The 27,128-nt window shown below is 43.1% G+C and overlaps 1 protein-coding gene across 4 annotated transcripts in view; it reads right to left on the minus strand.

The window, feature by feature from the left end:
* ABR (ABR activator of RhoGEF and GTPase) overlaps window positions 1–27,128 on the minus strand; it is a 1,246,002-nt gene that overhangs the window by 305,663 nt on the left and 913,211 nt on the right. For all 4 annotated transcript variants that reach the window (XM_078679999.1, XM_078680002.1, XM_078680000.1 and 1 more), the window contains one exon: window positions 16,893–17,061. In XM_078679999.1, the coding sequence (XP_078536125.1) occupies window positions 16,893–17,061 (169 nt within the window). The remainder of the gene's footprint in view (window positions 1–16,892; window positions 17,062–27,128) is intronic.

The following is a 27,128-nucleotide window of genomic DNA, read 5'->3' on the forward strand; positions in this document are numbered from 1 at the left end:
TTGTGTCGGCTGTTGCAATGCTCCCATTGATTTAGCCGTTTCGGTATCCTTTTTCATCTTTTCTAAGGCCTCATCTGTCCCTGTGCCGAAAAGTGTTTTTCCATCAAAAGGTTGGTTCAGTAACGATGTTTGTACCTCTTGTTTGAACCCTGATACCCTGAGCCATGCATGTCTCCTTAACATGATGCTTGTGTTTGTAGATCTTGCTGCAGTGTCTGCCGCGTCTAGGGCGCACTTTATTGAAGTGTTAGTAATTAACTTCCCTTCTTGTATGAGTTGATCTGCCCTCTTTTGATGTTCTTTAGGGAGATGTATGATGAGTTTTTCTAATTCATCATAATGCGCTCTGTCATACCTTGCAAGTAGTGCTTGCGTATTAGCTATGCGCCAGCTGTTTGCCGCTTGAGATGCTACTCTCTTGCCAGAGGCATCTATTAGCTTAGACTCTTTGTCAGGAGGTGGAGCTTCTCCTGTAGATAAAGAGTTTGCTCTCTTACGAGCGTTTGTGACCACTAGTGAGTCTAGAGGAATTTGCCCTTTAATGTATATTGGGTCTTTTGGAGCTGCCCTATATTTCTTATCGATTCTTGGGTTCAGTACCCTAGCCCTCACTGGGTCTTTGAATATCTCTGATGTATGACTGAGAAGGCCCTTAAGCATTGGTAGTGTTCCTGATGTTCTTTGTGCAGTAGGTAGTGTTTCTAATAAGAAATCCTCTATTTGAGGTTCTGCATGTAGTTCTACCTTGTGATATGTTGCTGCTCTATTAATGAGTTGCGCAAAACCAGTATTATCATCAGGAGGTGAAGGTTTTGAAGGATACAATTCAGGGTCGTTATCGTTATCTGACCCTACATTGTACTCTTCCCATGGGTCTGCCTCCTCTGGGATTGTGTCTTCATCATCCCCAGGATGTTCCCCCTCCCCTGTGTCACTCTCTACATCTCTTGTAGGTGTAGATGGTCGTGTGGGAGGAATATTTGGTCTATTGTGAGGAAGAGGAGAAGATGGTGTGTGTCTAGGTTTTGGAGAAGGGGAGGAGTTGTATTTGTCCCCATTGTTCTCTTCTTCGGATGAGTTTTGTCGTCCGAATGTTCATTCTTCCTCTTTTTAGGTAGTTCTGTGACTACCTTGCCAGTTTTTGGATCAATAAACAGAGTCTTTTGTTTAGGATCGGTCTTGTATTCCTGTGTCGGTACCGCAGTTTTCGGGTCCGAAAGGTGTTTTTTCTTCTGACTGTCCATTTGTATTTTCGGCACCGAGATTTTATTCGGATCCGATGTCTTCGGTATCGAAGATGTCCCCGGTGTCGAGGGTGTTTTCGACGTCGAAACGTGTTTCGGTGTCGACATGGACTGCTTCGACTTCGAGCTTTCCTTGACTTGGAGCTTCGGTGTCGATGTGGTCCGTTTATCGGAACCACCATGATGGGAGACCGAGTGTTTCGGTTTCGGTTTCGTTGCCGGGCTCGAAGGCGGGGCGTCGGAAACTTTTTTCGGTTGTCTGACCGGGCTCGAGGGCGGGGTCGACACAGTGCGGGGTCTGTTCTTTGGTAAAGGGACGTCGTCACTCACGGTTTGTTGGACGTCGATTTCCTCGACGTCGGACTCGTCCACTTCAGACCCCGCCTCGTCGACCTCTTCTTCCTCCTCTTCTGGGTGCTGGTCCTCGAACAGCTCCGGGATTGCTTGTGACTGCATTCTCGATACCTCGTGTCTTCGGGCTCGACGGTTTCTAATCGTCGATTTTGAAGAGAACGCTGCACAGGCCTCACAGTCCCTGGATTCCTGTTCAGGGGACAAGCAGAGGTTGCACACCTCGTGTAGGTCCTTGTGTGGGAACTTAGCACCACACGTTGGACATTTTTTGAATGGAGTCCTTTCCATGGACCCCGGGCTGGACTACTTCGAGTTTCTCGTAGTCGTCGTCCTTCGAAACGCGTCGGTATGGAAGTGAAGTCGCGTTCGATAACAATACCGTCGAATTGGAAAGGGTTACGCGCCGAATATAACCTTCTCCATTTAAGACACCCTGCGGCCCATTTTCTCATTCTGACTGGCCCAATATGTTTCATTATGCCGGAAAGTAATGTGCCCTTAGGTGGGCACCCATTTTACTTCTATGTAACTGTAACTGGAAGGTGCTCATCAGGGTTTAGTAGTGATGAGAGTTGCCACCTTCCCCATTCCCTGCCTGTCATTTTGCACTACTCCCCCCCTTGCAAATGTACACGGAAAAGAGCAAAAGTAGGTGTCTGGTTAGAAATTACATAAACGTATACACTTTAATGAAGCACAAAGGATCCTCTTGCTCATTTTCCCTGGATCAAGTCAGCCTAGCAGGTTAGTTTGTAATCTTAGAGAAGCAACACCTGAAGAAGAGACTGTGGACAAAGGTGAGATCCCAGCTGCACACCAACATAAAGAGATGTGCGGTCTGCCTATCCCCCGCATCCTGCGATCTACTCAGCCAAAAGAATCAGAAACATCCGATTGTTGGGCGGAGGAGGACAGGCTTCAATTTACAAAAAGAAATCGACAGTTCAGTTTGGTATCTTGTTGACATGGAGGCATGTTACACCTGAAAGAAATACATTTTTGAGTCACTGGCTCCCTCAACAAAGTTTAGACCAACTTTGAATTGGTTCGGCCTGTTGGCTGATGTCCAACTATCATCGGTTACGGAAATAAAACTTGTCCCTCTGGCATATTTACATTTGGAAGAACTCTAGACACCTGGACAGAGAACGACTGAGAGCAGAGACAGGGACTTCAGCCGCCTTACCTCGTGGGACAGAGGATATACTCAAAGAGGAAGAAAATATTGCCTGCCATGTTGAGCCAAGATCAGTCATTTACAGTGCTGCTATTTGGAATGAACCTAAGATTGCCAGGATGAGAGGCCTTGGATCATAGACCAGCTTGATCTAACACTGTAAGCGGTACAGACTCAAGTGTGATCCACAGAGTACCTGGGCCTTCCACTGCTACATCTTATAGTTGCCTGTGTAAGTGGTGTAGAGTTGAGCATGAGAACATGAGTACCTTTACACCTGCACTTGTACTGACTGCATGTGAGGGCTCATGCGCCTCCTCCCCTGCAAACTGACTTTCAGGGCGCACATGCCTCCATGTTCGCCACTGCACTGGATGTCCCAGACCTGCGCTGTCGAGTCAACCATGATGGCCCATGTGACTTCGCCCTCGCTGTGCTTTCATCTATTTCGCCCTCGCTGGAAACACCTCTGCCAACTCGTCAAGAACTGCAGCCACTGCTTCTTAACCAATGCAGAAACGGAGAGGACACCTGCTCCCAGGCACAGTCTCCAAACAAGATCTGCCTAGATCATGCGTGTGCTTCCCCCATCCAAGGGCAGAGTCGAAAACACTGTTGCTGGATTTTGAGTGTAGAGTTTACACTGGAGACTGTACCCTTCCACAAAGGGATCCAGACCCGGATACAGTACAGAACTAGTTACAGTAGTTGAAGAGTTACCACTGACATTTTCTTAGGATTGTTATAATTGCCCTAAGACTTCCCTGAAGACACTAAGCATTTAAATGCACTATGTATAAATTCTTATTATTTCTTGAGAAACAAGAAGACTGATAGGCAACATATTTATTGCACTATACAAGCGCAAGCTGAACGTGGTGTGCGACCCAACGCCGCCTACCAAAGGTAAGCCTAGACTTTTCACACTCAGATCCCACCGAAAGTCACGGCCTGCAGAGGAGGTATTTGGTGAATAATATGATATCAGCAGTAGTGCATCTTTCCTCTGGTTCTAGAGACAACAGAAATACTCGTCACAAGGATTGCTGGTTACTCCCAAATCCACCAGGCCCCGGAGAATAGGTATGCAATGTGCCAATGCACATTTATGAATGCATAATTACACTTCTGGGGGAAATTATGCAAATGTAAATTTTACATATTTGAGCCATTTAGGAAATCTAATACTTTTCTCGAGTATTCCTGGGCACTCTGTAAATCACCTGAAGGTACAAATGTAGGGGAACCCCTCTAGGAGTAGAACGTTTACTGTGGGCTATGTGAATCGGGCCCTTCACGAATCATTGGGCATAATTCAACTGGCTAGAAACTACGTTAAAAGAAAAAAGCAGTATTGACCTCGGTAGCAGTTAACAATTCTTAAGGCACTGGCCAAACCATATAGAAGCAACAAATATTTGAGGCGTTATAGATGAAAATGCACTAATACAATAGGTTCAAATCTGAACTCACCAAGAAAACTTATGTTTTGAAGAATTTGTAATAGAAGATTATTGACGATCAAAATATTAGATACGGTTAAGGTTTACAAGGCGGGACACAGTTTCAGCTACAAGAGATGCTGCTTTCATTAATAAATAGGATCTTAAAGACATAAGTTTACATTACTGTTGTCTATGGGAAAGCCTGGGAGTACCATACTAGGCAAGGAATAAGCAAGCGAGTGTTGGGGAAAAGAGGAAGAAAGAGGGTTGAGTACAGGAGGAGGCAGAAGAGGATTAGAGTGGGTTCTTAAAATGGGGATGATGCCACAGTGTTTGCTCCTTCTTTGAATGGGAATTACCAGGAGCACAGATGTGCAGAAGGCAGCAGCGCATCTCCCAGTTACCTGTGAACAGTGAAGAGGTGGGAGGAGGACTCAAGAAGTCAGACTTTCTCTCTTTTGGAAAGAACAGATGTCACATTCTCGATACCTAAGGCTTGCCCCATAAAATCCCTGTGCTTCTCGGGTGATTGGCCACCATTCCAATACCAACTCATCACTCACACAAGGCTCGAACTAAGAGCCAAGCTTTTCTAGTGCTTAGTGTCATTGGGAACACTTGGCTGAACCTCTCCAAGACTGTGTCCTTCAAAATCCTGACAAGACCCAGCAAAATACCACTAGGCCCAAGTCAGGGAGCTCCCGTCAAAACCCTCTTTTCTGGCCATTGTTTTTTTATTTTTTTTAAACAGTTTTTATTGGCATTTTGAAATAAATAACAAACAATTGGCATATCAATTAATTTTCCAGCTCACCAAGCACCCCACCGCCCCCGCCCCCATCCACTGCATTAAAATTGCATGCATCAATTTAGCATCGTCCGTTCCTGGCCCACCGAGCACCATGATCCCACCTATGCCCACTGCCAAAGGGGGTAACTGTATATCTAATTTCTTGAGCCATAGGCCATGGGCCAGGGCGACTTCCTGGCCGATGTTTGCGGCGGCCTCTCAGGCAGTCCCCAGCCCTGCATCAAATCCATGGTATTTCCTCCATTTCCCCCAGACCTTGTGGAACTTACGGGGCAGCCCCAAGCTTTATTTATATGTCACTCTCTCTGCCGCCATATACATGTCCAATCCTCTCCGCCAATCTCCCAACTTTGGAGGCAATGGAGCTCCCCATTCACGTGCCAAATCTCTCTTTGTCACCACCAAGGCTAGCAGGGCAAAGATCAGGTGTGGGCAGGTCAGATCTATTTCTGTAGTAATTCCCAATAGCACAAACTTAGGGTCCATCGGTAACGTCACCTCCAGGATGTTACTTAGCTCGCCTATTATATGCGTCCAGTAAGTGATTATGGCGGGGCACTCCCACAAGGTATGAAAAAATGTTCCCTCGGGTATCCGCATCTCAAGCAGCAGGGATCGCTAGCCCTCCCCATGCGGTGCATTCTAACCCTGTCGTAATAGACCCTGTGTACTATTTTATATTGGATGAGATGTAATCGGGTCTTGATCGCAACCTCCCTGTGGTGCATCAAGGCTATCTCCCAGTCTATGGTGTTCATATCACCCACGTTCTGCTCCCAGGTCGCCCTCAGTTTCCCTAACCCGTCAGGTGCATTATTAATCAAAGTTTTATATGTCAAGGATACCAATTTATTGGGAACCTGTTCTTGTAATAGTCGACCCTCCAGGGGGGCATATGTGACCATCTGCTAAGTTTTGTATTGCTTTCACATTCATTAGTGTATAGTTAGCATCTTAATAAGAAACTATGTACATCAGAAACAAAGGTGTTACATTAAGAGCACAGCAGATGATGGTTACATAAACCAAGGAGGTGCAGCTGGTAGGGCGTGGGTGAAGTACACGGCTAGACTTGTAGAAGTAAGCAATATTAATGTCCGCCTAGATGGAAGGAAGTGTCAGTATGTCAATGAATAGCCACATGTTATGGGATTGCCAATGAATTCTTGCAGGGGGTCCTCATGGAGCACGTGGTAATCCCGGAGAATCTTTGTGATTATTGGGAAGGTGAAAGAGAGATCGCCTCTCCTGTACAAAGATGTTTCAAGGGCATCTGGCAAAAGAGTGAGAAGTTCCTGAACCAGGAAACTGTGATAGAAGGCTCCGGGTTTTAAGGAAAAATACCACCATTTTTTATGATTAAAAGTAAATTGGAAGTAGGACTGTCTCTTATATTTAACTCTACGTGTTTCATGCAAGCACTTTCGACAGGGGCAATATTTCGTAATTAAATCACAAATCATCAATTATTGTAATAATAACCAGCTAAGATAACAAAATTAACAAGGAATATGAAGTTCTTCTGCTTGTTGACTTCCCCAGGAGCCAAGGACAATGGATAGATCACACTTGAAACTGAAAAGGATACCAAAGCTCGAGAACTACAAACAATGGAGAGGAACAACCCTGAGAACCATATAAGGACCCTTCTATACACACTTCATGTGGTGGTAGCGATGGTGGTGGTGGCATGGTCAAGTACCAACTTATGACAGACCAAATATCAGTATAGGCAAAATATATCAAGGCCCTGTTTGTCACTTAAAACTGCAAAATTTGCTAATACAATACAATCCACATAATCTGTAATGTGCATATTGGGATGGAGAACAGGGCTTTGCATATTTAACTTTCAAACTCAAAGTGTATGAAAACATGCGAGTGTCCTCCATGCAGCTCGCACACATGGGAACAATTTGAAATGTGAATTATCTCATGGGGTTGCCTAAAAATCAGAAGAAATATTTCTATGCATGATGATTTTGAGGCAGAATTTCAGGAGCAGCAGAGACATTTAATAAGATGGTTTCATATTGGTAGCAAAGAAACAAAAGAAATGACCACAGTAAAGAGACAGGCAGCTCAGTACGCCTTGCAGCAAAATTCAGTAATGAAGGCAATTATATTAGTAGTGAATTTAGAAATAATAGAAAGAGTCTCAACCGGATCGCACAGACTTAATGAAAAAACTCAGTTGAAGAGTCACATCAAATTGCCATTTTTTAAGAGTTATTTGTTATCTGGCTTTTTTTTTTTACACCCTTCCCCAAACATAAATTAACTAGCTATCAGAGCCCTAAAAAGGGTTCAAATCACACTCATTTGCAATGAAAACAAACTGTTTTATTCCAAAACCTGAACAAGAAATGAGCATCTGTACCAGCTTTGAATAGCAATATAACTTCAAGGTAGACGAGTAGTTGATGACAGTCACACTCCAAGCTTACAAATGCATTTAATATGTTTGAAGATATCTATTATCTATTGCTTAAGAGTGTAAGTGCGACAGCCTTTATCAGCAATACATTTCCGTAGGGCATCTCTGTGTTAGCTGCGAAACTGCAGGCTTTTAACTAAAATTCCTCTCAGCTAGGCACTACAAATTTAGAATGCATCTGCAGCACCCTTTACGCTCTAAACCCATCTGCGAGGGTATCTAGTTCTTGACAGTGTTTTGCAGCCTTATAACTACAATTAATGTACATGGCAGTACACGATCTACTGAGTGGAAGCACAAATGCAGGTGCCTTCCATGTTAATATATTTAACATGAGGGGTACTCCAGCCTTACCTTTTATTATTTGAAAGTGAGCCTGACAGACCATGGGAGTAGGAGGCCCTGCCAATATGAGACCATCTGACATTTGGTTGGAAGAAAGGGGGGCGCAAGAACCTACTCTAAACTTTTGTTGGAAATGAAGATATCTAGTACTAGGTACGTACATCGCACAACTATAACAAAAATATTTAACACCAATCCTGTTTTACAACATTTGAGGGCATTTTAATATCCCTCCTCACATACTGTAAAAGAGGAGTGAAATGTTGTAATCTAACTTCCAGCACAATTCCGGTAGCAGCACTCTTGAGGGCGCAGCTAGAGGCAGAAAACAAGGGAAGTCATTTTGGAATGACAGACAGAGGAGTATAGTACTAGAAGGAACAATCCTATCCGGTTCACTACGCGAACAAGCTATTTTTATAATACAGATGACCTGTGCCAAGCTGACACTGCGACATGATGCACAGCAATGGAAGCATCTGAAGGGCTCTTTTTCAGGAGGGTAGAAAGTGCCCACAGACCAATATGGTGATGCAGCACATCACTACCATGCGCACTGCTCCCATCTTCTTCAAATGCCACAGCCAAAGTGGAAAGAGTTAAACAATTTTTTTTTTTAAAGTGGAGGTGAATCCATAGTGATGACCTGGGAAAGACTGACTAAGTTATGTTTATTCTGATTCATCCAAAGGAAATTAGCGGAGGATAAATTAATAAATGGCAAATTTTACGAGGAAAAAAAGAGTGAGACAGAAATAGCAATCTTTTTAATTGCTTTCATCTCTAAATAAAAATAAATCTCTTTAAGTGAAGGTCATTACGCTAATTGCAATTATCTTCTCTGTGAGAAAAGAACCTCGGCTGACTTAATGCTACGGGGCTCTTTCGATCGACATCTACAACTCCTGCTGCTCTTTCATGCTCTGCATAATCTCACCCACTTGGGAACCAAACAAAGATCAGCCAGAGGGATTTACATCCCATTTTACTGACTTTCTGGCCAGATGCCAAAGAGTCTAAGGCAAGGTATTATTCTCGGGATGTTGTCTTAAGAGTCATGCCCAGCCGTGAGGTCTCCTACGCCAGCTGAATTCCTCACAGCATGGTTAGGTAGAACCGGTGATTCTTTCATGCCTTCTTTAGTGTACCGGCAGGGACTGGAACATATACTCAAAATTATCGTGCATGTTGCACACCTACATAGAGATCCTGATGAATTTGTAGCACTCACCATCAGCTTCCAGCCACCTGACTTTGATAATCGAGAAGGGCAGTCACCATAGAACCCTTTTCCAAAAAAGGAATCAGAGTAGACTGCCAGGTATTTTATCAAAATCCTGTAGATCTTAAGGCATCATCTTGAAATGTCAATGGTAGTAATTCAATGCTTATTTATTAACCAGGAATTCCAGATAACAGGAATGTAATGATTAGGAATGACAGTGTAGCATTCACAACTCTCCTTGGGTAGTTGTGGTCGCGCAGTCAACCCTCGGCTATGAGAGGTGCTTGGAAGGTCGATACCAGACGCAAAGTAGCACAGTTAACACACACAAACAATAAAGGTCAATGATCAGTTTGGAATATTCTTTTTCATAAGAATACATAAGGATCGACAGAGAAATCTGAAGTCTCAAACCCAAATAGTTCAAATGCTATATCCGAAAACACGAAACCCATGGGAGTGATTGCAATCCCTAAAGCCTAGAACTCTCATAGAAACCAAAGTCCCCAAATTAGTCTATGGGCAATGTTTTCAATCTATACTAACTGGCGTATACGTGGTAAGAAATGAGCAAAAAGCATCCAACGCGTAAACATTACCTGATGAACATTACGCACCATGCACACCACAGAGATATCCTAGGTTTTGAAAATTCTATTCTGGGAGTATGGGGGAAGGCAAGAAGTGATCGATATATATTTTCTACGCAATGGTAAAAACAGTTACAATTTTGTTTTATTGGTCCCCCTTGGCTTCATGTTAGCAAAATATAAACTTTGTTGAATAAACTAGATAAATTCAATAATGTATTTTGTGATGTTTGTTTGATTTCTTTATAATATTAACAGGTATTTCCCTAGCCCTGAGGTTCAGTGTTCCAGTCAGTATGTAGTTAGTGGTAGCAAAATGGTCCATCATCACCACTTACATCGGTTATGTCAGATTTCCAGGTGCAACTACAGTGTCTGGCATCTTGTGGTTTGAGTTTGGGTCATTGAGCAGGCCAAGTAAAGGGTTTTCTTATTTCTTCCCCAGTACACAGTCCGATTGATCAGTGCTAAAGTGAGCCCCTTCTGCCAGAGCAAACTTTCAGCAAAGGCTAGGAAATCTTATATTTTAAGACTTTGTTTTGCACAACTATGCATACACAGGTTTGCACAAGAGTTACCCATGCCAGAGTTTCACAGAGCCATTAGGTCTAAAGAAGAGTATGAAAGGGGTATCAGAAGGAAGGGATATGTGCCCTTGCACATGAACCATGCACGAACCAGGAACAGGGAATGTGCCGTGGACTTCTGAAGGGACTCCTGGGGTGATGCTCACGAGAAGGCTTGGTTTCTACTACTGGGTTAGAATACTCTGAGGTTGATGGTGAATGTAGCCTGTTTTGGCCTACCTTGCTGGGCCATGTGCAAATTGCACATTTCATTATCTTAGTCTTTATGAAGCTTGGCTTCACTATCCTGCGCATAGGTCACAACTATGACTCTCAAGATCATAGGGCAAGCTGGCGTAGAAACATACTTGTCTGTGTTCAGCTTATTAGTCTCCAAAGTGTCTAGGTTTAACTATTAATCAGGTAGCATTGCAGTTGTCAGGCTGTCTGGACAGATTGCTTTGTGCTGGTTAAGACTTTCTGGTTTGAAGAAGCACATCTAGGGAGATACATGTCCAGGGGCAGAGCTTTACTTCGCTGCACCACATATCCTGTTTCAATCTCTACGGCCTTTGATCAGTCACTCATGTATACAGGATGGTTCTCAGCACTGGCTGGAGGGGTTCAGTAATTGTACTGATATTGACTGTTGCATACTTGTGAAGTTCAAGTGCTATTGGGCATTGCTCAAAGTTTCATGTCTCTGACCAGCGAGCACATAGGGCTTTCTGTGGGCATTCTTCCTGGCAGGATTATGGGAAAGACGTGCATTGGGCCCATCAAGTCCACAAATTGTCAAACCCCCCATATAAAGACAATGGGGACTTGGGTAGAGAGGGAAGCATGTCTACAGATCGCATGTCCTACGCACAAAGAGGTGAGACACATAACTTCAGCTTTTAATCTCTCTACCAGAAAACACATTGAGTCTTATATCACCACGGATTAAAGTAGGGGCACTGTAAGGTGAATGATGCTGGTTTACTCAGTGTGGGAGGAACACCTCACCGTTTATCGATAGACACTTGCTTTCTCCCAGGACTGCAGCCACCAGTAAGGTGATCTTGCCACACAAGGCTTGGGATAGTTGAAAAACATTGTTTTCCTTTTGTGAATAATGTGCAGGTTTTGCAGGGTACAGCATGGCATAGTCTGTGCTCATCTGTTGGAGGCACTTTTTGGCTGGGAGAAAAGCTTATCTTGCCTTCTGGACAGCTTTAGTGAAGTCAGGATAGACGGAAAAATTGGCGCCTTCATAGTTAACGTTTTTGAGCTCACAGGACCAACCGAAAGACAATGTCCGGGTCAATGTAGTTGTGAACTCGCGCTACGATTGCATCAATGAGTTTTTCAAAATGGTGTAGGGTTTTAATATGTCCAGTGGAGTCATCCTAGGGGTCTGATAAGAGTTTTTCCCAACCGTCCAGGCGTTCAGTAGCTCTGTCCATGTGATGCTGCAGTACATCCACATGGGAAGTGAGCATGTTGATTTTCTTGTCAGTGATCTGCAGGGTGCTTTGCATGTGTTGAATCAGTGAGTGGCTGTGAGAGGAGTTCCTCACCATCTGGAGGGGTGGCAGGATCAACATTCGTATATATCTTTCTTGCGGATGTTTGGGCCTAAAAAAGGAAATATTGGATTGCAGGTTGTCCATTTCCCCATTTTAAATGCCAAGGGGTTCTCTGGTGCAGAATTACTTTTAGTAGTCCACGGAGGCCCATCACTACTCCCAGAGTTGCTCAAAGTAACAAAATGTCAGCAAGAGTAGGTGAGCCTCAGCCGCCTGAAGTCTTAGTTTAGGGTGGTCGTTAGTCAATAGTTTCAGCATATGTATGGAGGGAGGAAATGAAGGCTCACCTGTTGTGGGGTATAAGTTGTAGGATCACTCCTATCCCCACCTGGCCCCGTGATTCAGTGGCCCCCTGCAATACACAATGCACCAGCTCCTCTAAAGTCACATCAGTCCACATCAGCTGAGCCACCTCCATTTCACCATGCCCAGGACGCAATAGCCTGTCTACAGTCTACCGGGTCACATACAACATGTATGAGATATTCCTGGTTAGTTAAGGATTTTTTTCTCCTCCTATTTTAAGGAATTCATTGTTATTTGAAAAAATAAGTTCTTTTGATATTAAAAAAAGCAAAACGTGTTTGATAATTATAACTTTGAAATAAAGAAAGTGGGGAGAAATACTATGCAGGTATTGTGCGTTTATGGCTCGACAACAAATCTAATGCTATTTATGAATAATTGGAGTTACACCCACCAATAATGTAAAGGGAGTAGTTTAGAAGTTGCCTTTTCCCTCAATATTGTTCCCCTTGGTTTCTCACTCACTATCACCCTCCAGGGGCCCTCTGTTTTTGGTTTTTCTCATACAACACCATGACAGCGACCAGGCGTACCTCCTCTATGAGCCAGCAACCACGGGTAAGTCAGTGGCAACGATGATCACCTACTTCGGTTGGGAACTAGAAAGGTAGTGCCTTGGTTCAGGATGCCTCAGGCATGGTATGATTGGAATGGGCCAATAATCCAGTTGAATAATGCCCCCACCACCACCGCAGAGTAGGCCAGTGGCACACTGACAGCGGATGCTGGCATTCACAGATCGGGCTTCCCGGTGTGGAGAGCACAGCAACAGTGCAGCATGGTAAGCAAGCAGCAACTATTTTCTCGTGGCTTCATTTGACCTGTTAGGGCCCCAATGTAGCACTGAACCAACAGGGAGCAGCGGGAGGGCCGGAGGCTCAGGAACTTGATCCGCTGTACCGCACTAGTCGCAGGAACCTGGGAAGCGTATGCTTCTAAAATGGATGCGCCCTGCCTGCAGGATAGATGGACAGATCTATTACAGGGGCCAGTGGAGGGCTCAGTTTGCAGCCATCTCTAGCGACCCCCCATAGCAAGACAAGGCTGAGTGAGGAACTTCACACATAGGAATAAGTGGCACTTCTCTGCCCCTGTCGATCACCAGCATCCATAGGCATAATCTGTGTTACCACCATAGCAGTGTCTGAGGACTAGAGACATCAGGTAGAGGTAAAAATAAGGCCATTTCATGAAAGCAAAGTTAAAGATCCAAGAGTGGAGCTTCTCCCCCTTTCAGGCTACAATGCCATCCTTTCAAAATGCCGAGAGGAAATCTTCTGGCGTCAAGTATGGTTTTGAAGTTTCCTATCTCCTGAATAGTGCAGTAGCCGGTTGTGATGTATTCTAAGCCACTGGAATTTCATCCTCTTCTGGGTCTTATCACAGAGAAGGCAATAAGGCGCTGTTTGAAGCAAAATATCTAACTCAGATGCAGCCCACTGCATGTGGTGGTCTATTCTGGTGAGATGGTATGAAGGACCGTGCCTTACACAATACAATGAATCTGCCCAGGGCAACTGATTCTCTAAGCTTCCCGGTTTCTAAAATTAAAACATTTTCTGAATCTTTGAGCACATCTGAAGAAAGTGGTCTTCCCACTTGCAAGATTGAAGAAGGATCCTTAGAACTGTTACGAGGTGTGCTACAAATTCCTGAAAACATGGCTCTCTACTGCACCATACAGCGCACTCATGATGACAAGCACCTCAACTGTTCGATACTACCTGCAAAGCACATCCAGGTTGAGCGCCTTTGAGAGAAATATTTCTTTGATGTAAATCAGAGACACTGAAACCTAATTTGGTTGAAGATGAAGGAATGGCATTACAAAATGTAAGACACCCAAAATGTTAAAGTCCTCTCAATTTGAGAGTGGCTCAATCGGGATAGTTTACTACATCAATGGTGTTGAGGAACTAGAGTGGACTTCAAAAGTGCAGGGTAGATCCCACAGGATGTCAGACACTAAAGACAGTGGCACCAGTTCCAACACCTAGAAACATAATATAATACACACTTATGTTTCCAAACCATTCTGAGAAGACACTACATTGGGGGTTGAAGCCGCTTCTCCTTGGTTTTTTTTAGGCATGTCTTTGTGTGTGCACTTGAAGGTATGGAATGAAATATGGCTGTTGAAACATTTTGTTACAGCTTCACTCTTGTTTAAAGTGGAAGAGGTTGTTAGTTGTATCCAAATCAATATAATTTGGACGTAACAGTTATGCAGTCGTACTAATCATGCCTTCTACATGAAATACAACCCAAATGAAAATTTGGACTGATTGTCCGCCAAAATCAAACACCACAAAATGATCAAACTTGGCTATGGGTTGCTTACATTTCTCGGGGGAGGAGGGAGACTGAAATTCATGCTACTTGTTGTGCCACATTATAGAGGTTGGTGACAAAACAAGAGCTGGATTGATGTTGTTCTAAATACTGTTATTGAGACGTAAGAATCCAAGAAAGTTTGGAACTTTTGCATTAGAAGATCAGTGGGTTACCTTAAATTGAGGTATTTGGGACTTCTGCAGGGAATCCATTATCCAAGTCCTGGCCACTTTTTAAGTCTGGCATTAGCCAAAACCTTTTGATTGTACTACATTAAAATTATATGTATAATATTCTTACTTATATGGAGCTTTAAGACAGTACTCTTCTTTCATTAGACTACTATTATGTCATTCAAATGTTTCTTACCCCACTACAGCGTACAACATGTTAAAATGGGTAAGCTCAAATAAGTCATTGGCTAACTTCACTGTGAGTGGGGCCATTTTGCCCTATTAGGAGAAGCACATTCACAGACAAAGTAGTTCCCTAAAATGCATGTGATGATTCTGAAAATGTGAGCTTTTGAGACCAAAACATATTTTTGCTTTTAGCTAATGTTTTGTTTTGTAATGATGAGGGCCCAGGAGGTTCCAAAGCAAATCATGACAAAAGAAAACAAGCATGGACAAAGCCAAAAGCATTACAACCAGCACCAGACCTACTGGTTTTGCCAATGTTTACTGATCTTGTAGCAGAAACAATAACCAACTGTTGTCCGCCCAGTCTTCTTCAATTATAAACAGGGGAACACATCACTTAAACGCAACACATGATTAATTTTACCCTTGCAGAAATACAGTGCAACATAGTGGCTGTTCCATTCAAGCAGGGAATTATAAGAGGGGATTGTTTGCATCAAATTCACTGGAGCAGTTTGGCTGCAGGGAAATCCTCTGCTGAACCTTCCACACATTAAAATAGGGGTCAGGCAGAACGGAGCAGGTATGGGTGCAGCATATGTAGGGATCTGGAACGAACAACAGAATGCAGTAAGACACTAACCTAAGGATGTCTCAAGGTTGGCATGCCAAATGTTATGTTATGTTAAAGGCACTTGTTAAGCGCAAGTACACCAAATGGTTTCATGGCGCTGGAGTCAAAGGGGAGGATGCAGCGGCAGGGAATTAACTAGTCATACGCCTGGGAGAACAGCCGGGTCTTAAGCTGTTTCCTGAACCGTACATAAAAAGTCACAGACCTCAGCTCTACAGGAAGCGAGTTTCAAAATTGCGGGGCCAAAACCGCAAATCTTAGTCCCCTGTGTTTCTTGCGTTTGAATGGTGGAATAGCCAGCAAATTCAAGTGGGAAGAGCGCAGGTCCCGAGAAGGAGAATAGTGCTGAATCCTGGAAGAGATGAAGGCTGGACTATTACCAAAGAGGGCTTTGAAGATGGCACATACCAGCTTGAATGCACAGCATTTAGCCACAGGAAGCCAATGCATACTCTGCATCAGCGGTCTAACATGGGACCGTCTGGGCTGACGAAAAATCAGCCTGGCTGCTTGGTTCTGAACTAGCTGTAAGCGATGTAGCTGATATGCTGGGATACCAACATACAATGAGTTGGCATAATCAACCCGGGAGATTGCCAGAGCACGGATGACCAAGGTAAAGGCTTCAGTGGTCAAGAATCTACTGATCTTTCGATTACTTCGCAATTGAAAGAAGCAAGCAGAGACCACTGAGCCAATCTGGGCTTTCATAGACAGATCATTACTGATCACAATGCCCAGACTTTTGGTAGAGCCTGCTGGGGATGGAGGATTTCCCAGCAATGGAGGCAACAGTTGGAGTTATAGTCCTGCCAAATAGCAGGAGAATGACCATGACCCCATGATGCTGACCCACAGGGAGAAGGGGAAAGGTAGTAGAAGGTGGCTTCAACAATGAGGTATAGGAAGAGAGGTAGGATGTCAGGCAGAAAAAGAAAATTGCAGCAAAGCACAAGGAGGCAGAGGTTCAGCATGCAGAGGATCACAGTGGAAGGAAATAAACCATAAGTGGCACTTGGAAAAAAAAAAGAAAAGATATAGGGAGTCAAGGGCTCATATAAGCCTGTCTGTACCACTGAACAGGGTGATGGCAGACTGTAGGGAGCAGCCAGCATGTACATAACAAATGGAATGTGTATCCCATGGGGAATTCAGTACAGAAAGGTAACCAGCGAGGACAGTCAACTTCCTGTGATAAAATAATCTAGAACCATAGGCACGCGTGTCCTGGGAATGAAGTTTGTAATGGTAATTAAAAGAATTATACTAGTATTAATCCCAGAAATATGAAAGGCTGAGTCAGGCTGCCCTAAAATAAAGCTATAAACGGATGTTTGCGCCAGCAATAAGTAAACTTTATCATACCGCTAAGCAGGAAAGAGCTAAACCTCTTCTTCCCACACCTTGCTGTGAAAGGACCAGTTGGCCATCCTTTTCCACCGCCCGAGAGTCAGACAGACATCTGTAAGGAGCGACGAGTCCAGCACTTACCTTTTCCTTCAGGATCTCCTTTTTCATGCAGGATATTTTGCCTTTCATATCCTCGATCTCGTCGTCGGGGATCGCGTGGAGCTGGGGCAGGGGTTCCGACTCCTCCAGGGAGGGGAAAACAAGGTCAGCCAGTGGTATGTACCATTTGCACTCGTACTGCTGGTGTTTCCTGTAGGATGAGAGAGGAGGAAAGCTGCTCTTACATGTGCTCCTCTATTCCAAACATTAACATAAATTGTCGATAATAAAATAATAATCTACAGTTTAGCCAATGTGTTGTACCTGGTGAGTTTGATATGTAATTATTGAACCAAGTCTTCTTGCATTTAATGCTTTGTTGGTTGTGTCCTTTCAAAGACCATAGTGGTTGTTCAGAGGGTATAGCTGCCGCCCTACACAGCTCTGCCTAGTGTAAACGTGGAAGCTCTATAGAACCCTTCATTAAATGTTCGACACAGCCGATCAGAAGATGCATACGATGTTTATCATCAACTGAGCCACTGCCCATGATGTCGGAGGTAGATGATGAATTAGAAAAGTATAGATGTTAAGGATGGGAATGGTTCTCCATTATCTCAGGTCAAGGTACATCGCGAATAGAAAGGGATGGGGGTTCCTTATTGAGTTGGGAGAGAGAGAGGGAGAGGAGGAGAGAGAGAGAGAGAGGGGGGAGAGAAAGAGAGAGAGGGAGGGGGGAGAGAAAGAGAGAGAGAGAGGGGGAGAGAGAGAGAGGAGATAGGGGAGAGAGAGAGAGGGGAGAGAGAGAGGGGAGAGAGAGGGGGGGAGAGAGAGGAGGGGAGAGAGAGAGAGGGGAGAGAGAGAGGGGGGAGAGAGAGGAGAGAGGAGAGAGGAGAGAGGAGAGAGGAGAGAGGAGAGAGGAGAGAGGAGAGAGGAGAGGGAGAGAGAGAGAGGGAGAGAGAGAGAGAGGGAGAGAGAGGGAGAGAGAGAGAGAGAGAGAGAGAGAGAGAGAGAGAGAGAGAGAGAGAGAGAGAGAGAGAGAGAGAGAGAGAGAGAGAGAGAGAGAGAGAGAGAGAGAGAGAGAGAGAGAACGAGTCACATCTTTGGTAGCATGATATTCCAGATGCGGGGCCTACAGGCGAGAGAAGTCTTGTGTTCCTAGTAATTTAATTATGTACTTCTTGATTTTAAAACTGCCAGTGTCACTGTGGTGTTGCACTGAGATTCTGAGATGGTGATTGTTGACAGCATATTGGTTGCTATTGCCTTGTATACGGTAGTGCAATAGGAGGCTACAGCAGTAGTCAATAGTACTCTGCCAATGTGGAGGCAATTTAGTCATACCCCCTTAGAACATCTGGAGGCAGCGCGCCAGATGCTCGAGAGGAGCCGGGTGAGCAGCGGAATGCTGGTTAGTATTACATAGTCAATGTCCAGGTATACAAGAGGACAAAGTCTCATCAATGACAGCTACCATGACCCAATTCTAAGAACCTGAACAATATCTGCAAGGCATTTATGTATCGAAGTAATGTGAAAACCATTTGGCATGCATTTTTCATCAATGTAACAGGATTATAAAACTTGAATACATTGATTTGAGAATATATGGCTGATGTCTTTTTTAAGCTCTCAATTCACTATATTGCAGCTCCTCATCTGTGCTCATAATGCCAGTATTGGTATCTATTAATAGTCAACATATTCTTTTTTTTCAGCACAGTACTATTATGCCCAATTACGACAAAGGGAAGACGGGGAGTTTTCTGACTCTGGGCTTATGGGGGCCCACTTCAAGATCAGTGTTAAACATACTGAGAACCCGAAATAAAGTTATAAATGAAACAATATCTTAAGGGTGTAATCATATCTTTTTCCTACTAGCATATGACGATCAGTCCCTAAACGATACAGGCCTCTATTAGCTAAAAGACGACCTTTTTGCTCTAATCATTAGAGCAGCCAGTGACTAGAAGAGAGACAAACAGGTAGTGTCATGTATTCCTATTGGTTCTGAATCGATCCCCCTATTCCTGACCCTATTCTAGTTAAACAAACCAACAAGTTAACTAGCAGTCAGCCCATGAGGCAGAAAACCCCCATGATGCAGATACCGTTATCTGACGCAGTCACACTACGGCACAGGAACGTGTTATCTGATTAGGTCATAACACTTGCGATCTAATTAGACAAGCGATATTCCTCCAGCCCCTGGTAAGGCATACGGAGTTCTCATAACAAATTAAACCTATGACAACCTGGGCAAAACCCTGCGGCCATTGTTTTGATTTCACCGAGAACTTTAGTAAAAGAATGTGCTAACGAGCAAGTCGTATGACATCTTTATTGACGTATCTATGTCCATCCTTACGTCAATCTCGGCACCTTAAAGGTATAAATATTACCGATCTTGCCATATGCAAACACACGCGTGGTGACGAGACGGAGCAGCCATACTTGCCGAAGCGAAGAGCAGAGCAGACCCCGCTGGCAGCAGCCCCGCCTTTCTGACGCGCTGAGAGACGCGCTGCTTTCTCCTGCCGAGAATCCAGCACCGGCGTTTCTGGGCAGCCCTCGCAGGCAGCCTGGAATATCGAGACCAGAGAGAGAGATACCATTCCTCATTCATCCTAAATTCCAGGTACAGAACTGAATAACCCCTCACAGAGAATTCTTTAGTTATTCACTTGGCAAAAACAAACTTAACTTAAACTGTAACTTTCTATTCCCGCCCACGTATTAGACTTAGGTCAGGTACACGGGGTAGGCGTATCTAGAAACACCAGTTGAGTACGTTTAGTCAAATGTATATGTGTATGTAATATATTTTATTCATTTTAAAACATCTTATGGCTTAGAAACCATATCAATGTTTTTACAGTATTATTTTATACTATTGCTTTTAATGTATGCACTTTACTTAACTATAAGTATTGCAATAATATCGATCAATTTCTCTTGTATGAGAAAAGAGACTGATCAATAAATAACACCTTTTTATTGAACACGCCCGTCTCTTCCTTTTCTCTACATTCTGATGAGACTAAGAATGCACGTACTGACTGAGTAAAATAATTTGCCTTTTGTTCACACGACTCTCGAGATTGACTCTTGATTAGGGGAGAGCAAAGTTGTCATGTTCTATGGTTGTCAGAAACTAAATCCCTTCTTGTCTAATCAGGGAAGTTAATTCCTCCTTGAACATTCGAGAACGTTTCTAGCGAACTCTGGGCTACGCTGGCAAACCCAAAACTTTAAGTCTAGTATCGACAGTAGTAGACCTAGTTAACGTCTGGCCTAGGCCTTTACTGCTGTAGGTATTATTCCAATGCGCAGAACCTATTGGGAAGATAGGAACTACACTACATGGCGCCCAACGCGTTTGGAAAGGGCGATAAAACTAACGTAAGACATTTAGAGTAACTCAGTCGTGCTTTCTCACTCAGACCCCTTTTCCCATAATACTCCAAAGACGTCTGGAGTGGGTGAAAGGTTATATCCGCCAGACCTCGCAGGAGGGAACTCCTATGTATGGTTCTTGGTATAGTCAACGTTGAAGGATAAACAGTTCCAAAATATTGTGCATCTAATCTTTGTTTCCATAAGAAACCTGATCTGCAAACAAACAAAATAACCATCCTGTCAGTAAAATGACAGACAGTGATGAAGAAAGAGAGGCAGTTAGATTAGCAGCTGACATAGCAGAAGCTGATACTGCACTACAAAATGCAGACCCGGATATAATACTCATCCCGGTCATTAAAAGAAAATCTATAACCTTGAAACTTATAGAAAATGGACTGACACCTAGAGGTGGCACAGTCATATTCGTAATTGAGGCACACGAATATCGGCAAACAGAGGTATATTATTCATGGATACATTTTCCAGCAGCAAATGCTGTAACAAAGTACTTCCACTATTACAAAGTAGAGGAACCTCCTAATGAGTACACTCCTTTCGAGGAGGTGGAAGTACCACTCAAATTCCAAGAGCATTTGCTCTTATTTGATGGCGCCCTAAAACATAATAATCACATCACCAGGCTCGGTCCTTTAGGTAGACCAGGAGCAACGTGGCCGGTCCTAGCCGGATACACACCACATCCAGACATCAATGGGATGTCTGCAGCAGAGCTGTTAACACAGCTAAAACAATTAATAAAAATTCATAGACAATTAGTTCAGTATGTGATGCGGACTTCAACAATTCAGCCAGCGATTAAACTTCCACAGCTGACCCCTCACCAGGGGAACACAAATAAAATTACACCACAGAACATCCAATCCTGCCTAGGTAAAGTACCGGCTAAACGGGAACAAATACCATTCTGGTTGGCACAGAAAATTACCCAAATAGAGGCGGTGTTTCCTGACACCACCCCGCTAGAAAAACACAGGATTCTGACTATCTGTCTCCCAATGGGAATTGCACCACACATAGAGGACTGTGACACTTGGGGTACAGACTTTGCTTCCATCTACACAAAAACGCACGGTGTTCCATCCATTTCGGTGATACCAGATGTGCTAAAACAAATTCAAGACGAATACGGTCCAGAACCCGCTTTAACTCTTGGTATGAAATTACTGAAAGACTTCAAGCAGGTCTCGGCTATATTATTAGCCAACATAAAAGGTGAAGCAGCCAACGTGGCGATCCGCCAGAGGTTAAAAGAGACAGATATAGCAGACCAACCAGCTGAAATTGCCAGAATCATAGAAAAATCCTATGAGGAACTAGGTAGAGATAGTTTAGGTGGAATACCAGTAAAACCGCAACTGACTGAAAGTCCAGAAAAAATATTTTTTAATAATAATTCACCAAAAAAGAACTGGGATGGAAACAAACAATCCAATCCTAAAGAAAAGAAATTCCAGTCCAGAGGAAGGTCTCCTAGGCGAAGAGAGAAATCTCCGAACCAAAGACACAGGTCACCCCAGAGTGACCCCTCTGGGAAAAGATATAACCTTAGAAATAGGGATAATATAAAAAAACCTGATAGATATCAAGACATTGATACGCGTCCCTCTCAATCTTTTCAGACTTCCTCGCAGAAATCGGAAAGAAGAGGACGATCAGAACAAAGAGAAGAGCACGCCAAGTCCAAAGACAAGGAACCTGCTCAACTAAAAAAGAAATTACAATTTCCAAAAAAGAAGGTAGCCAGTATCAAGGTAGTTAACAATGCCGAGAATACTGAGGACACAACTGAAAAACGGAGAGTGGGCTCAGACAATGCTAGACAGCGCAGCAGAAGTGAGCATAGCTCGCAAAGTCCTTATGAATCATCTGGAGACAGTGGACACGAATGAATATCTTCAAGTGGAAACTGCAGACACCAGGGTTAGCAAACCTCACAAGATATACGAGATAACATTACGTATAGAGGGAGATAAGAATAGGAAAATAAGGGGACTATTTTGGGATAACCTCTCCAAGGGTTATGACATCCTTCTAGCTGAAAAAGACTGGCCACCAGAGTTTGTCAGGGAGTGCCCTCATGGCGAAGTAGTAATTATGCCTGCCTTCTCAAATCAAATTCCAATTCATAAAAAATACACACTTGCTAGAAAGTGGGCAGTGGCTCTAGCACCTGCTTTATATAAAAATCATGTAGGATGGGATGAGGATTCTCCTCCTCACAAAATCCAGCTAAAATCACAACCTACTGCACAAAGGCAGTACCCAATTAAGCAAGAAGCTAAAAAACAGGTAAATGAAATACTAGATCAGCTAGAATACCAGGGGGTGATTGAAACTTGCACCTCACAAATGAACAATCCTTTGTTTCCGGTCTCCAAACCAGACAATTCATATCGTCTAGTTTTGGATTACCGACACCTTAACACATGTTGCAAAACTTTTGCAGTGCAAAACTCACACAGTGCTGCACTAATGAATAACATAGTGCGCAAAAAATACAAAACAACCTTAGACATCTCTAATGGATTCTTTTGTCAAAACATAGCACCAGAGAGCAGATATTTAACTGCATTCTCAGTAAATGGCACTCAAAAACAATTCTGTCGGTTAGCCCAGGGGTACAAGAACAGTCCGGGGGTATTCTCAGCGAGAGTAACAGAATTACTACAACTATATGATGATGAAGCATTATCTTATGTCGATGACATTTACTTAACAGATGATGACTTGGAGACTCACTTGAAAAGAGTGAACACCATAATACTTGGGTTCGCTGCAGAGGGTTACAAATTCAACTTTAAAAAATCCAGAATTGCCCATCTGACAGTCCTGTTCTTAGGATATGAATTATCAAGCGAAGGCAAAAGCCTGGCTGACAATTTCCTAGAGAAATGTGCCGTACTCCAAGCACCTAGAACACTAAAAAACCTACAGTCGATTCTAGGCTTCCTAAATTTCGGAAGAACATACATTGCAAATTACGCAGAAAGGGTCAAACCCCTTTATGATCTAATTAAACCAGATTTTAAAAGATCCAATTGGACTCAAATACACACAGAAATTTTGAGATCCTTACAAACAGACATGCTAATTAAAACAAAATGATAACACACGCAATCTTGTGATTCGAGTCATCCCAGGGAGATGCGGATTCACATACCTGACCTCTAATGAGGGAGAAAAGGTACCAATTGCATTTAAATCACACTTGTACACAGAGGCTGAACAGAAATTCAGCAACAAAGAAAAAATTGTTCATGCAGTTCAAACCGCAATAGCTAGAGAAAGAGATCAAGCAGACGGTAGACATATCACAGTCAGAACAGCAAAATCGGCCTTTGAGGCACTAACAACACCGTGTAATTTACCAACAACAGCATTGAATCCGGAATGGATACAATGGGTGAATTCAATCACAACGGACAAAGTGTACTACTACTTTGATCCAGAACTAGAAGAATTAAAAAATCTAGAATATGAAAAAACATATCCTCTGCCAATCGACATTCTGCCTTTACGACATTACGCCTGTGTAATCTATACAGACGGACATGCTCAACCCTCCGTTTGGGGAGAACAAGCATACAACCCCACATGTGAGATTACAAAAGAAGTGTGGCGCGGAGGTAAACTAAAACCTCTATTAACAAAGACACACTCAGTAGAAAGTAATTCAGAACAACAAACTGAAATATTAGCTTTAAAAATGGCGCTAGATAATGCGGATCGCGAATTCCCGACACTTATAGTGTCAGATTCATATTACTGCGTCAAATCATATAACAGCGATTTGCAGACATGGATTCAAAAAGGTTACAAAGATGACACAGATGCACCAATAAAGCAGAAACTGCTCTGGGAACAAATAGCTCTTTTACAAAAAGAACTACCAAAGACTCACGTGACTCACTCACTGAGTCATCAGCGTGATGGCGTTCACGTTGTAGGGAATTCATTGGCTGAAACAGCCGCAGCGGCAGCCACTAAATCGGCTCCCGTAGTTAGAAAAAAGCGTACATTAAAATACATTGACGGTGAAACAGTGCTGGCAGTGAAAACGTCATCAAAAGGCGACTGCTCAGCGTTACCGATCAACTATCCACTCAATTATACATACATAATAGATGCAAACTCCGTCCCTTTTGCTCGAATCCCTGGAGTGGGGGATAGGGTGATTCCAAACATGGACAGGAGAAACTTGTTAATCGCAGACGCACATATGGGCGAGGGTCTCAGACACCTTAAACTAAAAGATTCTCTGGAAGTATTACAATCACGGTACTGGTGGCCAGGCATGAGTCTGCGTCACACCATGTTTGTAAAAAACTGCCCAAACTGCAACAGACATCGCAGTGGGGAAAGAAACAGTTTAATACCTCGTCGTTCTACTCCAGAAAAAATCAGGAGTAAAAAGGAAGGGTTGCGATTAACATATACAGGCTAGTTCCACTTATAATGTAGATCACCAGCACTCGGCTGACGTCCGGACTGTTATACAAAGATTTGCGAGTCTAAATGGCATATACGCTAAGAGCATGCTACGTTTGACCATTGTCTCCACTTTAGCCCTCAAGCCTGAGGGGAAACATGACCAAATGAGCATAGCCCAGCGGGAATCTTCTCACTTCCTTCCTGAGGGTACGGGATGGTGTAAAGAAAAAACCAAGGCATAAAGCAATCTATAGCGGAAAGGATATTAGGTTCGGGAGCTGGGTGGGTCAAACATCTAATAAGTGTCCAACGTAGTCTCAATAACTTGCCAAGAAATTCTCTGAAGGGATTCAGTGCGTATGAATTATTATTTGGAACTAGGATGATGATCTCTGACATTGATAGTCAGACTTCAGTGGTGAAAGAAAAAACCTTTGATATCAAAGACCGTTTGGCTATTTTGCAGGACTTAAAACAAAACAAGAAAAGACCTGAGCAACATAAAGTTTAAACAACAGCCAACAACCACTGAAGAACCACCACCTGTCCCAGCAAGACCTGTCTGGATTCCAAAAGTCGGGGATCTAGTCAGGGAAAAGATCGCGGTAAAGAAGGAATTTGGGCCTTCTTACAGAAAAGCAGTTCCTGTCTTGTCTGTCAACGGGACAAGATCAGTTGTACTACCGCCACTTGCTGGTAAAAAGGAGAACCGAGTTGTATCCATCGACCTGGTAAAACCACAACATGTGGCCGATAACAAACAGTAGGCCAAGTGGACTCCCAATAAGTAGCAGAACACCAAGGTTTGCTACCAGTACAGAGGTCCTAACGAAGAGGCTCATCACATTCGAAACGCCTACAGAAGAACAACAAGGACTATGCAGCAATGCAATAGAACTCAGACCTCTGAAAACCCAAATAAAAACATTTAGCAGAGACACACCAATCTATAATGAAGTACCAAGTGAAAATGCAAGAAACAGAAATCCTGAACCAATTGGAACAATTGACAGAACTGCATCCGGCTACTTCATTAACTTCGATGATTCCTCTGAGGGCTTCAGCGAATCAAAGACACAGCCATCATCAAAAACCTTTAAAGACAAAGCTAAGGAACTTTTGAGACAACTGAAAGGAACATATCTGATTTCTCCATGGATTGAATTTTGGGTGGGTTTTGGTGCATTTATCCTCATACTTTGGCTCATCATGATACTAACATTGGGACGCTTCATTGAGGGAAAATATGCTAAAATGGACACAGCAAGTCAGAAAATCAACTTGATCCTCAAACCACACACATCCTCACACGTCGAGAAAAGAGAACTTTCTTCAGCCAACTTCACAGCCAATCCGATACCTGGTGGGGTAGCCTGGGACAACACTGACTATGAAATTTATGGTCCGGTCGAGATCCTGAAATATCCACATCAAATTAAGATCTCATTGAGTGACTTTGCAAAACCAAACTCATTTGCTGATGATTGGGACTTCGAAAGCATTAATAATATGATGTCTGACTTAGTAATGTCTGCTAAATTTACCAAACATGATTATTTGCAGGGTTCTACAAATTATGACAGTATGTATTGCTATAACCACTATGGTAACCACTTTTTACATAGATCTGCACAACCTAGAAACGTTTTAAATTATAATCAATGGGAACATTGTGCAACACCTCCAAAAGGGAGCTCAAGAACCGTTTACGACAAATATTCATATTTTTCAGGTTTTAACACAAGTAATGCTGAAACATTTTATTTTAAATTGTCGAACAAGACAGGAACCAAAACCATGATAACCAACACAAAATTGTTATATTCAGACTCATTTTTTGAACAAATGATTACTTTTGGATTTGATTATTGGGACAAAAATGTTGAATTGAAAAGTGTTTGGGGTACAAAAGAATGGCAAGTACAGGGTATAGAAGCTTTGTTTAGAGCCTGCATGATCCCAGAACAAATGATATTTTTAAATGACACTGTTCAACAAACCACCTGTCTTGGCCTAGCCAAAATCAAAGATTTAAATAAACCGTCTATTCCAAAGCCAATAATGTTTAGCAATAACTCTGATACAGATGAAGAGATAGACGTAAACCATATATTAAACCAAAACAGAACACATCCTGATTGGAAACAGTGGTTGATCTGGCCCACAGATACTAATAACTGTCAAGACAGATTCCTGAACAAAACACAGGGGTTCAAAATGACCAGGCCAGACCCTAGATATCCTCAAAGACATCACCCAGGGATAATAACCACCTACAGTGTGGGCAAATTATGCCTTCAATGGCTACAAACTTCCACACTGGCAGAAATTAAGCAACACCTAACTTTACTTACTGATGGTGCTGATTAGCGTGATTTCACTTTGGGACCACGCAAACAGAGTCAAAAGCGTTTCATAGCA

This window comes from Lissotriton helveticus, chromosome 3_1, assembly GCF_964261635.1.
Source record: "Lissotriton helveticus chromosome 3_1, aLisHel1.1, whole genome shotgun sequence".
Taxonomy (NCBI): domain Eukaryota; kingdom Metazoa; phylum Chordata; class Amphibia; order Caudata; family Salamandridae; genus Lissotriton; species Lissotriton helveticus.